Genomic DNA, 13,476 nt, shown 5'->3' with positions numbered 1-13,476 from the left:
AAGACCCTCATGGTAAGCATGGAGCTAATCTTACCCATAATGTCTCGTACTACAGATAACTTGACCTTATTCGATTTGATTGTGCACAGTTCACATGGTTTCACGGTCTTGTCTGTGATAAAAGAGAGAGTGAGCTTTTTAGCAATATTTCAGCCATATCACAAGACACCAAATGTCTGGGCTTCAAACATTGTACCCATGTAGGGATTTGAACCCATGCTTTCAGCATGAAAAGCTAACACTTTAACTACACCCCTTAAATGTAAATGGAATGATACTCTCTCATAAAGTGGGAGTTTGTATTGCAATAGTTGACAATGAAAATGCCCAATCCAAGTTATAACATGACACCAACTGTAAAAATACATCATTGTTTATTTGTGCTATCTGACATGGAGGACCTCAATGCAATAGGATCCAACTTTCTGCTGAGAGACAGGTGTACATTTCTTCTTGAACTGGGACAGGACTGCCTCCAGGGTTGCCAGCTGGTTGCAGAACTCCACCTGTCAATCACACAAGCAGTGCATGTCACCTCTACTGTTTTGTTTGTTTCTTGTTTAATGGTGCGCTCAGTTTGTTTGTTTGTTGTTTAACGCCGCACTCAGCACTATTCCAGCTATATGACGGCGGTCTGTAAATCATCTAGTCTGGACCAGATAAATCCATTGATTGACATCATGAGCATCGATCTGCGCAATTGGGATACGATGACATGCATCAACCAAATCCGTGAGCCTGACCACCCGATCCTGTTAGTCGCCTCTCACGACAAGCATAGTTGCCTTTTACGGCAAGCATGGGTTGTTGAAGACCTATTCTACCCTGGATCTTCATGGGATGCTGAAGACCTATTCTACCCCGGATCTTCATGGGATGCTGAAGACCTATTCTACCCCGGATCTTCACGGGATGCTGAAGACCTATTCTACCCCAGATCTTCACAGGATGCTGAAGACCTATTCTACCCCGGATCTACACGGGTCGCTGTGCTCAGTGATATAGCAGTCTGTAAATAAGAGCATCTGGAACAGACGATCCAGCGATGGATATTGTGAGGAATGATCCAAGTTGCAGGGTACAATGGTATGCCATCAACCAAGTCAACAAGCCTGATCGCCTGATCCATTTCGTCACCTCCTATAACCAGGATAGGTTGATCGGGACCAATTCTAACCCGGTGTCCCCACTTGATGTTGCAACTCCTGATAACAATAAGACCTTGTGAAAACTTACACAAAGCATGCAAACATCACATGTCCAAAAGGACAATCCACTAAGGATTGTTGTCACATTGCAGTCTAAGCTGTATCACAACTGTAACAAATGTTTTATTGGGATAACACTTTCTTAGTAAACAACAGATTCTCGTACTTTTTGGGTTGAGTCCCGTCCAAGATTTGAACCCACACTGCCAGAGTGAAGCACCTAATCGCCAGCACACAAAGTCAGCGATCTTACCCACTCAGCCACCGAGGAATCCACAAAAATGAAAGTCCGACAACTGGTAGTCCAGATCATGTACTTTGTGTACCCCTCTGACAAGTGTAAATTAGCACGGCTCCCATGGCAGTGTGGGTTCGAATCTTGGACGGGACTCAACCCAAAAAGTACGAGAATCTGTACCTTACTAAGAAAGTGTTATCCCAAATATAACATTTGTTACATTTGACCACTTTCTAAATATCACAACTGCCCGTAAATAATCAAATCTGGGCCAGTAAAATAAAGAGGTTGATATTATGTTGCCCCTTCGGACAAGAATGCGGGGGCCCAATTGTTACCCGAGACTGCAGAGTCGGAATGCCATCTAGGTGCACTGTGATCCTGTTATATTTTACCATTATGTTGATAAGTACCTCCGTGAATAATAGCAAGGTCTATATACAGTGGAAGTTCTGAATATCTACTGAGAAAACAAGTCAATGCACTTATCCTAGTGTCAACACAGGAACTCATTATTGGTCAGTAAATGAAAATATATGCTCCCTATATATCAGTAGAGAATATATATAGGGGGTATATATTTTTCTTTACTAACTAGTTCCTGTGTGTCAACACAAACCGCTACTATATGTTCAAGCAGGATCATGAAGGGTACATGGAGTTTTATGTGTCCCACGTTAGGTTTCATACCACGAGCCGGAGGCGTGCGTCTTCTTGCTTTGAAGCGGGCTATGAGGGATTTATTCAGCCTCTCCGATATCCCTTTGCAGCCTGCATTGCTCATGACGGGGTATAAGAGATATATTCCCCCGCTGATAAATTTATTACCCTCCAAGGCGGGTTACACAGTATTTAATCAAGATCTCATGTACCAATCAGATCTCAATATTCTAACATGGAGGTATGATATAACTTTTTGTGACGAAGCCCATGCTTGCCGTAAAAAGGCGACTAATGGGATCAGGTGGTCAGGCTTAGTTCACTAAGGGTAAGTTGTCTTGTCATAGGTAAACTAAATATGTCTTTCCAATTTAATATTAATATGGTATCATACCAAGCTAGTGTTTAAAGATCTAAAACAAGCGCCATGACTACACTGACACTTTTGTTATTGCATTTGGAAGGATATGTATTCAATACCTGATCGCCAACAACTTCATGTAGGTTGCCTAGCAACATTCTGGCATCAGGGGAGACAATCAGTTGTGTGACGTGAGCATCGATCAACAATGATATCCAATCGATCACCTGAAACAGCAGCAGAAATTACCAGTATCAAGATGCTGTGATATCACAAGGACAATTTCATGAGTTCATTCTATTCTTATAATGGTAAATGGAGATGCATTAATGAGTGAGTGAGTTGGCTTTATGCTGCTTTCAACAGTATTCCAGTGACATCAAGGCATGTCAGCTTAATGTGGGAGGAAAGCCCAAAGGGATGCCAGTCTAAGGCATTTACTATAGTCTGGAAGGTAATTTAAGGTACCGACTCGAAAGGTTGCATGGGAATCACGCACGCACGCACGAATACAGGGGAGCGTTGGGCGTCTCAATGTGCGTGATTCCCGTGCACCCTTTTGAGTCGGTACCTTAAATTACCTTTCAGACTATAGTAAATGCCTTAGACTGGCATCCCAGCAGGGGTAGCATTATGCAGATGGCTGTTTCAATGAATGCTCGTTCCACATGTGGTTGTTGAGGAAATGTAGTGATAGCTAAATGAACAGATTTTTTATTCATGCACCGATTGTCTTTAAATGTAATATCCAGTTATGCTTCACTGTTTAATGATCTCATACCAACTTTGACTGGAGTAGGTCCGATAGTTTTTCAGATATTGTACTAAACGTCGGTACCTTAAATTACCTTCCAGACTATACAAGCACAGATATGGTGCTGACAAAATGTGGGAGGAAAGCATCAAGTGCTGCAGGTCTCCGACATTTACCACTCCGGTGAAACCCATGAGCACTGGTATGGTGCTGACAAACCTAGAAACATAATCAGGGCGAACGGGGATTCGAACCCACAATCATAGCTTTCGGGCATGCCCAAGGGACGCAACTCTGCACAGGGAATCGTGTCGCCTTAGACGACTGGGCCACACGGGAATGTAATGTAACTGACCACTCATGGCAGCAATTAATTTGTCGGTCAGTCCAGTTACCATCTTGTTTTCACATGTCACATAGTTTGTTAGTTCTTGCAAATTTAAGGTCAACATAGTTTCATGAAAGCATTTTCAAACATATTATCCTTATCTTTTTAACAACCATGCTGTTGAAAATCATCCATCTAAATCAAGACCATGCATTTGGGTAATGTTTTTATACATACATAATTTTACTGGCTGGAGAAACTGTTGTAAGTATTTTTGTAGAAATGGTCAGTGGCAGGAACTGATTGCACTGGTAAAAATTATCAAGGTCGGCAGCAGCAAGTTTTGCATGTGAACAATTTTGTTAAGTATTCTAAATCTGTTATAATTCCATGTTTTTACACCAATACAACTTGTAAGTGAGTGAGTGTGGTTTTATGCCACTTTTAGCAATATTCCAGCAATATCACGGCGGGGTACACCAGAAATGGGCTTCACACAGTGTACCCATGTCGGGAATCGAACCCAGTTCTTCGGCATGATGAGCTAGGCTACCTGACCGCCCCAAATACAACTTGTAATGTATCATATGTATCATTATACAGGGATCGTAAATCATGAATTGTATTGTGGCCTTGTATCGGGATACAGTGCTGTATCACCGTATCGTTACACCAGTGCCATTGATGAAGGAGCAGATGAAGAGTACTCATCTTACCTTGCTGAGAGCTGGGACGCCTGTCCGGGGCTGTCCTGCCAAGGGGAGCACCTTCAGGAGGTAGTACAGGTACTCCAGCACTGTCTGCAAGGAGGGGTGAATGGCTTGAGTTTATGACTGGACAGAAGTTCAGTTATATCACAGCATGTCAGCTTGATGTGGGAGGAAATCCCAAAGTATTGTAGATCTAGTACAGGTATGGTGCTGAGTCTGCTGACTAACCTAGATGATGATGGTATGTACGGCTTTACACCGCTTTTAGCAATATTCTAGCAATATCACAGCAGGGGACACCAGAAAAGGGCTACTCATGTGGGGAATCGAACCCGGGTCTTCACGTTACAAGCGAACACTAACCACTGGGCTACCCCACCGCCCCACAAATGTAGAACGAAATACATGTACAGTCAAACTTTTGACTCCAGTCAGTTCAATGCTGTCAAACTTACTACTTTATTCAAATTACTATATTCATCATAAAATTGCTATATTCATCACTTTTTTAACCCGGGTGTGTTGGACTGGATGTGTCAAATTCCAATTTCTTTAATATTAGTCTATAGTCCCAAGAGTTATGAAAAAATTACCCGAAAAGTCAAACTCATTTTCTTATTAAACACTACTTACCAAAGAATTTATATCATTTATAATTGCCCAAACATGAACCAGGTCAGGCTGGATGTGTCGAAGCCCGGATAAGTCATACTACTTTCTGCTCCCCAGGGGTTTGAGACTCTTAAACTACAGGGTTCGACTCTACTTACCAAGACATTCTTAAAAGGCAGCTTCCTGAGAGAGTCCACCAGAAACACATCATTGAACGGCAAACAGAGGAGACGGTTACTGAATTTGATTAAGAAGAAACCATGACATTGTTTCAAAACTTTGCAACAAGGTACTATCTATCCACAAATATTTTTTCAAAACAGTTTACTGAATTAATTAAGTTTTTCGACACAAGCTTCCTGATCTAAACTACGACCTGAATGTAACCTATAAACATGTGTAATGATTTGGGGTGCACAATTCACTTAACTAGATCTTTCTCTGTATTCATATCATGTGAGTTTATTAATCACAGCTATCAGCTTATTGTGTGAGGAAAGCACAAAGTGCTGCAGGTCTTTGTTTATTGAAACATAAACACACATAAACACTTTTATACTTGTGGCATGTTCTTAGTCATGTCAGCGACAAAGATTTCCAATCTGAAATTCTGACTAAAACTAGTGTTGCTGGAATAAATAAATAAATAAATAAATAAATAAATAAATAAACATTGACTGATGAACAAAAAAAACTTTTCTCAACCAATGATCTATCCTTCATCTCTGATGACTCTCTTGTACAGAATTATGTTAAAATGTTTGACATATTTGGTTTTAAATATAACTTTGTGTTAATGATGCACTTGTATAATATAAACTTGTTTGTCTTTATCTGGCTGAAATATTGCCGATGCGACGTAAATTTAACTCACTCACTCACTCTTGTACAAAGGATACAGTAGCACAGCCTTGGAGCTGCAAATGGGGCACGTCACATCCTCAGACGTATCCAACATCTCGTCTGCTATGGCGAGGCTTTCACACTCTTCAGTACATTCTTCATCTGATATACTGAAATGGTACATTTATCAATAAATCAGATTATGTCACAAGTCATAACTTTAGATATACACAGCAATGAGGATAGCATAGCATGTCATAAAATCTTGTTTACCAAGAGTTATGTCCCCTTAGATATGCTATACCTTGAATTCAAAACTTGTAAGAACTACTTCAATCTCATTAAAATCAGATCTTAGTTCTCACTGCCGCTAAACAAAGATCTGAGGACATCCCATTTGGGGTCACGTCAGACCGACCTTTCGCAAACTCTGACCGACCAATTGAATTACTGACAAGAAGTCGACATTAGCCAATCAGAAGGCAGTTTCTCATGCTTTACGGCATTAATTTCAAATTGGCGACAATGCTTCCAAACATATTTTGACAAATTCTCGCTTAAAAATTTGAAACTTGATTAAAAGAACATGCTCGAATGGCTAATATATAATCTAGATTGTACAGATTCAGTCGTTAAGCCCGTAACTATCGTTCGGAATACCCCGTTTTAAAGTTTTCGAGGCTGCATGATGAGAAATCACATTCCGACTGTCACTTTCATGATTTGGTAAGCAACGCTCTGATTGGTCGGATGAAAGGTCGTTCTGACGTAACCCCAAATGGGATGTCCTCAGATCTTTGTTTAGCGGTAGCGAGAACTAAGATCTGATTTTAATGAGATTGGAACTACTTTACTGTGTATATGAATTACATCATACAAATCATAAGTAAAACTTGAGAAACCAAGATGGCCACTGACTATGTTTTCACTTACTCGAGGTAGCAACATAGGCTCTTGACCAGCGAGTCTTCTGCCACATCGGGCATGACGCTGAAGGACTGATGCATCAGCAGGATCTCCTTGTGGTCAGCGAGGGCTTGGTACAGGGAGGACTGGTCACTATAACACAGGGGAATTAACTTGTCATGTACAACTGCGAAAGTGTTATCAGGGGTTATTTTTGTAACATGTTGAAAGGCTTGAGAGAAACCATTACTGGCACAACAGTAGTAACTACCCCGGTAGTCATGATCAAATGAGATCTGGGGTAGGATAGGTCTTCAGCAACCCATGCTTGCCGTAAAAGGTGACTATGCTTGTCGTAAGAGGTGACTAACGGGATCTGGTGGTCAGGCTCGCTTACTTGGTTGATGCATGTCGTCGATCCCAATTGGGCGGATCGATGCTCATTATATTAATCACCTGATTGTCTGGTCTAGACTTGATTATTTACAGGCCTCCATCATATAGCTGGAATATTGCTGAGTGCGGCGTTAAACAAACAAACAAACCAACCTTGATCAAATGGTTACTGGAATTGCAAGAAACAGAGAATTTACACAATTATGATTTTGAAACTGGTATTTATTTAAGCCTACAATATGGACTGGTGGCCATGGGTTAGACAGTACTTATCACCCCTTCTCTTGTAACTGAACCCCCTGGGGCTGGGACGAGTCCAAATTTACCACCCGGGTACCCACTATCAAGAGTTGAGTACAAAATGTCCGATTGGGCATGGCTTTACCATAGCCCTGGCCAAAAGTATGTAGATAGTACTAGATATGTGTATAAAACATACAGTGAAGTTGACTGAAGCTTTATCAGGTGTGCAACAAGGAGAAGCAAATATTCCTGGTGGCTTATACCCCACTTATCGATGCATTCCATGATGGTGAAGAATCTAAACTTGACCCTAGTGGTGCTGCGTGTTACCTGTCAGACATGAGCCTGTGTTGTATGAGCTGCATGTGGTGTGTGTGTGTTACCTGTCAGACATGAGCCTGTATTGTATGAGCTGCTTGTGGTGTGTGTGTTACCTGTCAGACATGAGCCTGTGTTGTATGAGCTGCTTGTGGTGTGTGTGTTACCTGTCAGACATGAGCCTGTGTTGTATGAGCTGCTTGTGGTGTGTGTGTTACCTGTCAGACATGAGCCTGTGTTGTATGAGCTGCTTGTGGTGTGTGTGTTACCTGTCAAACATGAGCCTGTGTTGAATGAGCTGCTAGTGGTGTGTGTGTTACCTGTCAGACATGAGCCTGTGTTGTATGAGCTGCTTGTGGTGTGTGTGTTACCTGTCAGACATGAGCCTGTGTTGAATGAGCTGCTAGTGGTGTGTGTGTTACCTGTCAAACATGAGCCTGTGTTGAATGAGCTGCTAGTGGTGTGTGTGTTACCTGTCAGACATGAGCCTGTGTTGTATGAGCTGCTTGTGGTGTGTGTGTTACCTGTCAGACATGAGCCTGTGTTGAATGAGCTGCTAGTGGTGTGTGTGTTACCTGTCAAACATGAGCCTGTGTTGAATGAGCTGCTAGTGGTGTGTGTGTTACCTGTCAAACATGAGCCTGTGTTGTATGAGCTGCTAGTGGTGTGTGTGTTACCTGTCAAACATAAGCCTGTGTTGAATGAGCTGCTAGTGGTGTGTGTGTTACCTGTCAGACATGAGCCTGTATTGTATGAGCTGCTTGTGGTGTGTGTGTTACCTGTCAGACATGAGCCTGTGTTGTATGAGCTGCTAGTGGTGTGTGTGTTACCTGTCAGACATGAGCCTGTGTTGAATGAGCTGCTAGTGGTGTGTGTGTTACCTGTCAGACATGAGCCTGTGTTGTATGAGCTGCTTGTGGTGTGTGTGTTACCTGTCAGACATGAGCCTGTGTTGTATGAGCTGCTAGTGGTGTGTGTGTTACCTGTCAAACATGAGCCTGTGTTGAATGAGCTGCTAGTGGTGTGTGTGTTATCTGTCAGACATGAGCCTGTGTTGTATGAGCTGCTTGTGGTGTGTGTGTTACCTGTCAGACATGAGCCTGTGTTGAATGAGCTGCTAGTGGTGTGTGTGTTACCTGTCAAACATGAGCCTGTGTTGAATGAGCTGCTAGTGGTGTGTGTGTTACCTGTCAGACATGAGCCTGTGTTGTATGAGCTGCTTGTCGTGTGTGTGTTACCTGTCAGACATGAGCCTGTGTTGAATGAGCTGCTAGTGGTGTGTGTGTTACCTGTCAAACATGAGCCTGTGTTGAATGAGCTGCTAGTGGTGTGTGTGTTACCTGTCAAACATGAGCCTGTGTTGAATGAGCTGCTAGTGGTGTGTGTGTTACCTTTCAGACATGAGCCTGTGTTGTATGAGCTGCTTGTGGTGTGTGTGTTACCTGTCAGACATGAGCCTGTGCTGAATGAGCTGCTAGTGGTGTGTGTGTTACCTGTCAGACATGAGCCTGTGTTGAATGAGCTGCCAGTGGTGTGTGTGTTACCTGTCAAACATGAGCCTGTGTTGAATGAGCTGCTAGTGGTGTGTGTGTTACCTGTCAAACATGAGCCTGTGTTGAATGAGCTGCTAGTGGTGTGTGTGTTACCTGTCAAACATGAGCCTGTGTTGAATGAGCTGCTAGTGGTGTGTGTGTTACCTGTCAGACATGAGCCTGTGTTGTATGAGCTGCTTGTGGTGTGTGTGTTACCTGTCAGACATGAGCCTGTGCTGAATGAGCTGTTAGTGGTGTGTGTGTTACCTGTCAGACATGAGCCTGTGTTGTATGAGCTGCTAGTGGTGTGTGTGTTACCTGTCAAACATGAGCCTGTGTTGAATGAGCTGCTAGTGGTGTGTGTGTTACCTGTCAAACATGAGCCTGTGTTGAATGAGCTGCTAGTGGTGTGTGTGTTATCTGTCAGACATGAGCCTGTGTTGTATGAGCTGCTTGTGGTGTGTGTGTTACCTGTCAGACATGAGCCTGTGTTGAATGAGCTGCTAGTGGTGTGTGTGTTACCTGTCAAACATGAGCCTGTGTTGAATGAGCTGCTAGTGGTGTGTGTGTTACCTGTCAGACATGAGCCTGTGTTGTATGAGCTGCTTGTCGTGTGTGTGTTACCTGTCAGACATGAGCCTGTGTTGAATGAGCTGCTAGTGGTGTGTGTGTTACCTGTCAAACATGAGCCTGTGTTGAATGAGCTGCTAGTGGTGTGTGTGTTACCTGTCAAACATGAGCCTGTGTTGAATGAGCTGCTAGTGGTGTGTGTGTTACCTTTCAGACATGAGCCTGTGTTGTATGAGCTGCTTGTGGTGTGTGTGTTACCTGTCAGACATGAGCCTGTGCTGAATGAGCTGCTAGTGGTGTGTGTGTTACCTGTCAGACATGAGCCTGTGTTGAATGAGCTGCTAGTGGTGTGTGTGTTACCTGTCAAACATGAGCCTGTGTTGAATGAGCTGCTAGTGGTGTGTGTGTTACCTGTCAAACATGAGCCTGTGTTGAATGAGCTGCTAGTGGTGTGTGTGTTACCTGTCAAACATGAGCCTGTGTTGAATGAGCTGCTAGTGGTGTGTGTGTTACCTGTCAGACATGAGCCTGTGTTGTATGAGCTGCTTGTGGTGTGTGTGTTACCTGTCAGACATGAGCCTGTGCTGAATGAGCTGTTAGTGGTGTGTGTGTTACCTGTCAGACATGAGCCTGTGTTGTATGAGCTGCTAGTGGTGTGTGTGTTACCTGTCAGACATGAGCCTGTGTTGAATGAGCTGCTAGTGGTGTGTGTGTTACCTGTCAAACATGAGCCTGTGTTGAATGAGCTGCTAGTGGTGTGTGTGTTACCTGTCAAACATGAGCCTGTGTTGAATGAGCTGCTAGTGGTGTGTGTGTTACCTGTCAAACATGAGCCTGTGTTGAATGAGCTGCTAGTGGTGTGTGTGTTACCTGTCAGACATGAGCCTGTGTTGTATGAGCTGCTTGTCGTGTGTGTGTTACCTGTCAGACATGAGCCTGTGTTGAATGAGCTGCTAGTGGTGTGTGTGTTACCTGTCAAACATGAGCCTGTGTTGAATGAGCTGCTAGTGGTGTGTGTGTTACCTGTCAAACATGAGCCTGTGTTGAATGAGCTGCTAGTGGTGTGTGTGTTACCTTTCAGACATGAGCCTGTGTTGTATGAGCTGCTTGTGGTGTGTGTGTTACCTGTCAGACATGAGCCTGTGCTGAATGAGCTGCTAGTGGTGTGTGTGTTACCTGTCAGACATGAGCCTGTGTTGAATGAGCTGCTAGTGGTGTGTGTGTTACCTGTCAAACATGAGCCTGTGTTGAATGAGCTGCTAGTGGTGTGTGTGTTACCTGTCAAACATGAGCCTGTGTTGAATGAGCTGCTAGTGGTGTGTGTGTTACCTGTCAAACATGAGCCTGTGTTGAATGAGCTGCTAGTGGTGTGTGTGTTACCTGTCAGACATGAGCCTGTGTTGTATGAGCTGCTTGTGGTGTGTGTGTTACCTGTCAGACATGAGCCTGTGCTGAATGAGCTGTTAGTGGTGTGTGTGTTACCTGTCAGACATGAGCCTGTGTTGTATGAGCTGCTAGTGGTGTGTGTGTTACCTGTCAAACATGAGCCTGTGTTGAATGAGCTGCTAGTGGTGTGTGTGTTACCTGTCAAACATGAGCCTGTGTTGAATGAGCTGCTAGTGGTGTGTGTGTTATCTGTCAGACATGAGCCTGTGTTGTATGAGCTGCTTGTGGTGTGTGTGTTACCTGTCAGACATGAGCCTGTGTTGAATGAGCTGCTAGTGGTGTGTGTGTTACCTGTCAAACATGAGCCTGTGTTGAATGAGCTGCTAGTGGTGTGTGTGTTACCTGTCAGACATGAGCCTGTGTTGTATGAGCTGCTTGTCGTGTGTGTGTTACCTGTCAGACATGAGCCTGTGTTGAATGAGCTGCTAGTGGTGTGTGTGTTACCTGTCAAACATGAGCCTGTGTTGAATGAGCTGCTAGTGGTGTGTGTGTTACCTGTCAAACATGAGCCTGTGTTGAATGAGCTGCTAGTGGTGTGTGTGTTACCTTTCAGACATGAGCCTGTGTTGTATGAGCTGCTTGTGGTGTGTGTGTTACCTGTCAGACATGAGCCTGTGCTGAATGAGCTGCTAGTGGTGTGTGTGTTACCTGTCAGACATGAGCCTGTGTTGAATGAGCTGCTAGTGGTGTGTGTGTTACCTGTCAAACATGAGCCTGTGTTGAATGAGCTGCTAGTGGTGTGTGTGTTACCTGTCAAACATGAGCCTGTGTTGAATGAGCTGCTAGTGGTGTGTGTGTTACCTGTCAAACATGAGCCTGTGTTGAATGAGCTGCTAGTGGTGTGTGTGTTACCTGTCAGACATGAGCCTGTGTTGTATGAGCTGCTTGTGGTGTGTGTGTTACCTGTCAGACATGAGCCTGTGCTGAATGAGCTGTTAGTGGTGTGTGTGTTACCTGTCAGACATGAGCCTGTGTTGTATGAGCTGCTAGTGGTGTGTGTGTTACCTGTCAGACATGAGCCTGTGTTGAATGAGCTGCTAGTGGTGTGTGTGTTACCTGTCAAACATGAGCCTGTGTTGAATGAGCTGCTAGTGGTGTGTGTGTTACCTGTCAAACATGAGCCTGTGTTGAATGAGCTGCTAGTGGTGTGTGTGTTACCTGTCAAACATGAGCCTGTGTTGAATGAGCTGCTAGTGGTGTGTGTGTTACCTGTCAAACATGAGCCTGTGTTGAATGAGCTGCTAGTGGTGTGTGTGTTACCTGTCAGACATGAGCCTGTGTTGTATGAGCTGCTTGTGGTGTGTGTGTTACCTGTCAGACATGAGCCTGTGCTGAATGAGCTGTTAGTGGTGTGTGTGTTACCTGTCAGACATGAGCCTGTGTTGTATGAGCTGCTAGTGGTGTGTGTGTTACCTGTCAGACATGAGCCTGTGCTGAATGAGCTGCTAGTGGTGTGTGTGTGTTACCTGTACGAGATGAGCCTGTGTTGAATAAGCTGCTAGTGGTGTGTGTGTTATCTGTCAAACATGAGCCTGTGTTGTATGAGCTGCTAGTGGTGTGTGTGTGTTACTTGTTCGAGATGAGCCTGTGTTGAATGAGCTGCTAGTGGTGTGTGTGTTAACTGTCAAACATAAGCCTGTGTTGAATGTGCTGCTAGTGGTGTGTGTGTTACCTGTCAGACATGAGCCTGTGTTGTATGAGCTGCTAGTGGTGTGTGTTTGTTACCTGTTAGAGATGAGCCTTTGCTGTATGAGCTGCTGGTGGTCTTACCTGTTAGAGATGTGCCTGTGTGTAATGTGCTGCTAGTGGTGTGTGTGTTACCTGTTAGAGATGTGCCTGTGTTGTATGAGCTGCTAGTGGTGTGTGTGTTACCTGTTCGAGATGAGCCTGGGCTGTATGAGCTGCTGGTGGTCTTACCTGTTAAAGATGTGCCTGTGTTGAATGAGCTGCTAGTGGTGCGTGTGTTACCTGTTAGAGATGTGCCTGTGTTGAATGAGCTGCTAGTGGTGTGTGTGTTACCTGTCAAACATGAGCCTGTGTTGTATGAGCTGCTAGTGGTGTGTGTGTTATCTGTCAAACATGAGCCTGTGTTGTATGAGCTGCTAGTGGTGTGTGTGTTACCTGTCAGACATGAGCCTGTGTTGTATGAGCTGCTAGTGGTGTGTGTGTTATCTGTCAAACATGAGCCTGTGTTGTATGAGCTGCTAGTGGTGTGTGTGTTACCTGTTAGAGATGAGCCTGTGTTGTATGAGCTGATAGCGGTGTGTGTTTGTTACCTGTTAGAGATGAGCCTGTGTTGAATGAGCTGCTAGTGGTGTGTGTGTGTTACCTGTTAGAGATGTGCCTGTGTT

At 44.1% G+C, this 13,476-nt stretch overlaps 1 protein-coding gene across 1 annotated transcript in view; it reads right to left on the bottom strand.

The window, feature by feature from the left end:
• Positions 1 to 357: 357 nt before the first annotated feature.
• The window catches only part of LOC124151207 (nucleolar protein 11-like), a 28,660-nt gene continuing 15,541 nt past the window's right edge, over positions 358 to 13,476 (bottom strand). The window contains exons 11-16 of the mRNA XM_048392632.1: positions 6,648 to 6,773; positions 5,771 to 5,884; positions 5,030 to 5,108; positions 4,266 to 4,349; positions 2,587 to 2,694; positions 358 to 506 (exon numbers count right to left, since the gene is read on the bottom strand). Coding sequence (XP_048248589.1) covers positions 384 to 506; positions 2,587 to 2,694; positions 4,266 to 4,349; positions 5,030 to 5,108; positions 5,771 to 5,884; positions 6,648 to 6,773 — 634 coding nt within the window. The 3' untranslated portion in view covers positions 358 to 383. The remainder of the gene's footprint in view (positions 507 to 2,586; positions 2,695 to 4,265; positions 4,350 to 5,029; positions 5,109 to 5,770; positions 5,885 to 6,647; positions 6,774 to 13,476) is intronic.

The sequence above is a fragment of the Haliotis rufescens genome, unplaced genomic scaffold (genome assembly GCF_023055435.1).
Source record: "Haliotis rufescens isolate VD_foot unplaced genomic scaffold, xgHalRufe1.0.p SCAF_11, whole genome shotgun sequence".
NCBI lineage: Eukaryota > Metazoa > Mollusca > Gastropoda > Lepetellida > Haliotidae > Haliotis > Haliotis rufescens.
The sequence above is the reverse complement of the archived record's forward strand: the minus strand, read 5'-3'. Positions and strand labels throughout refer to the sequence as shown.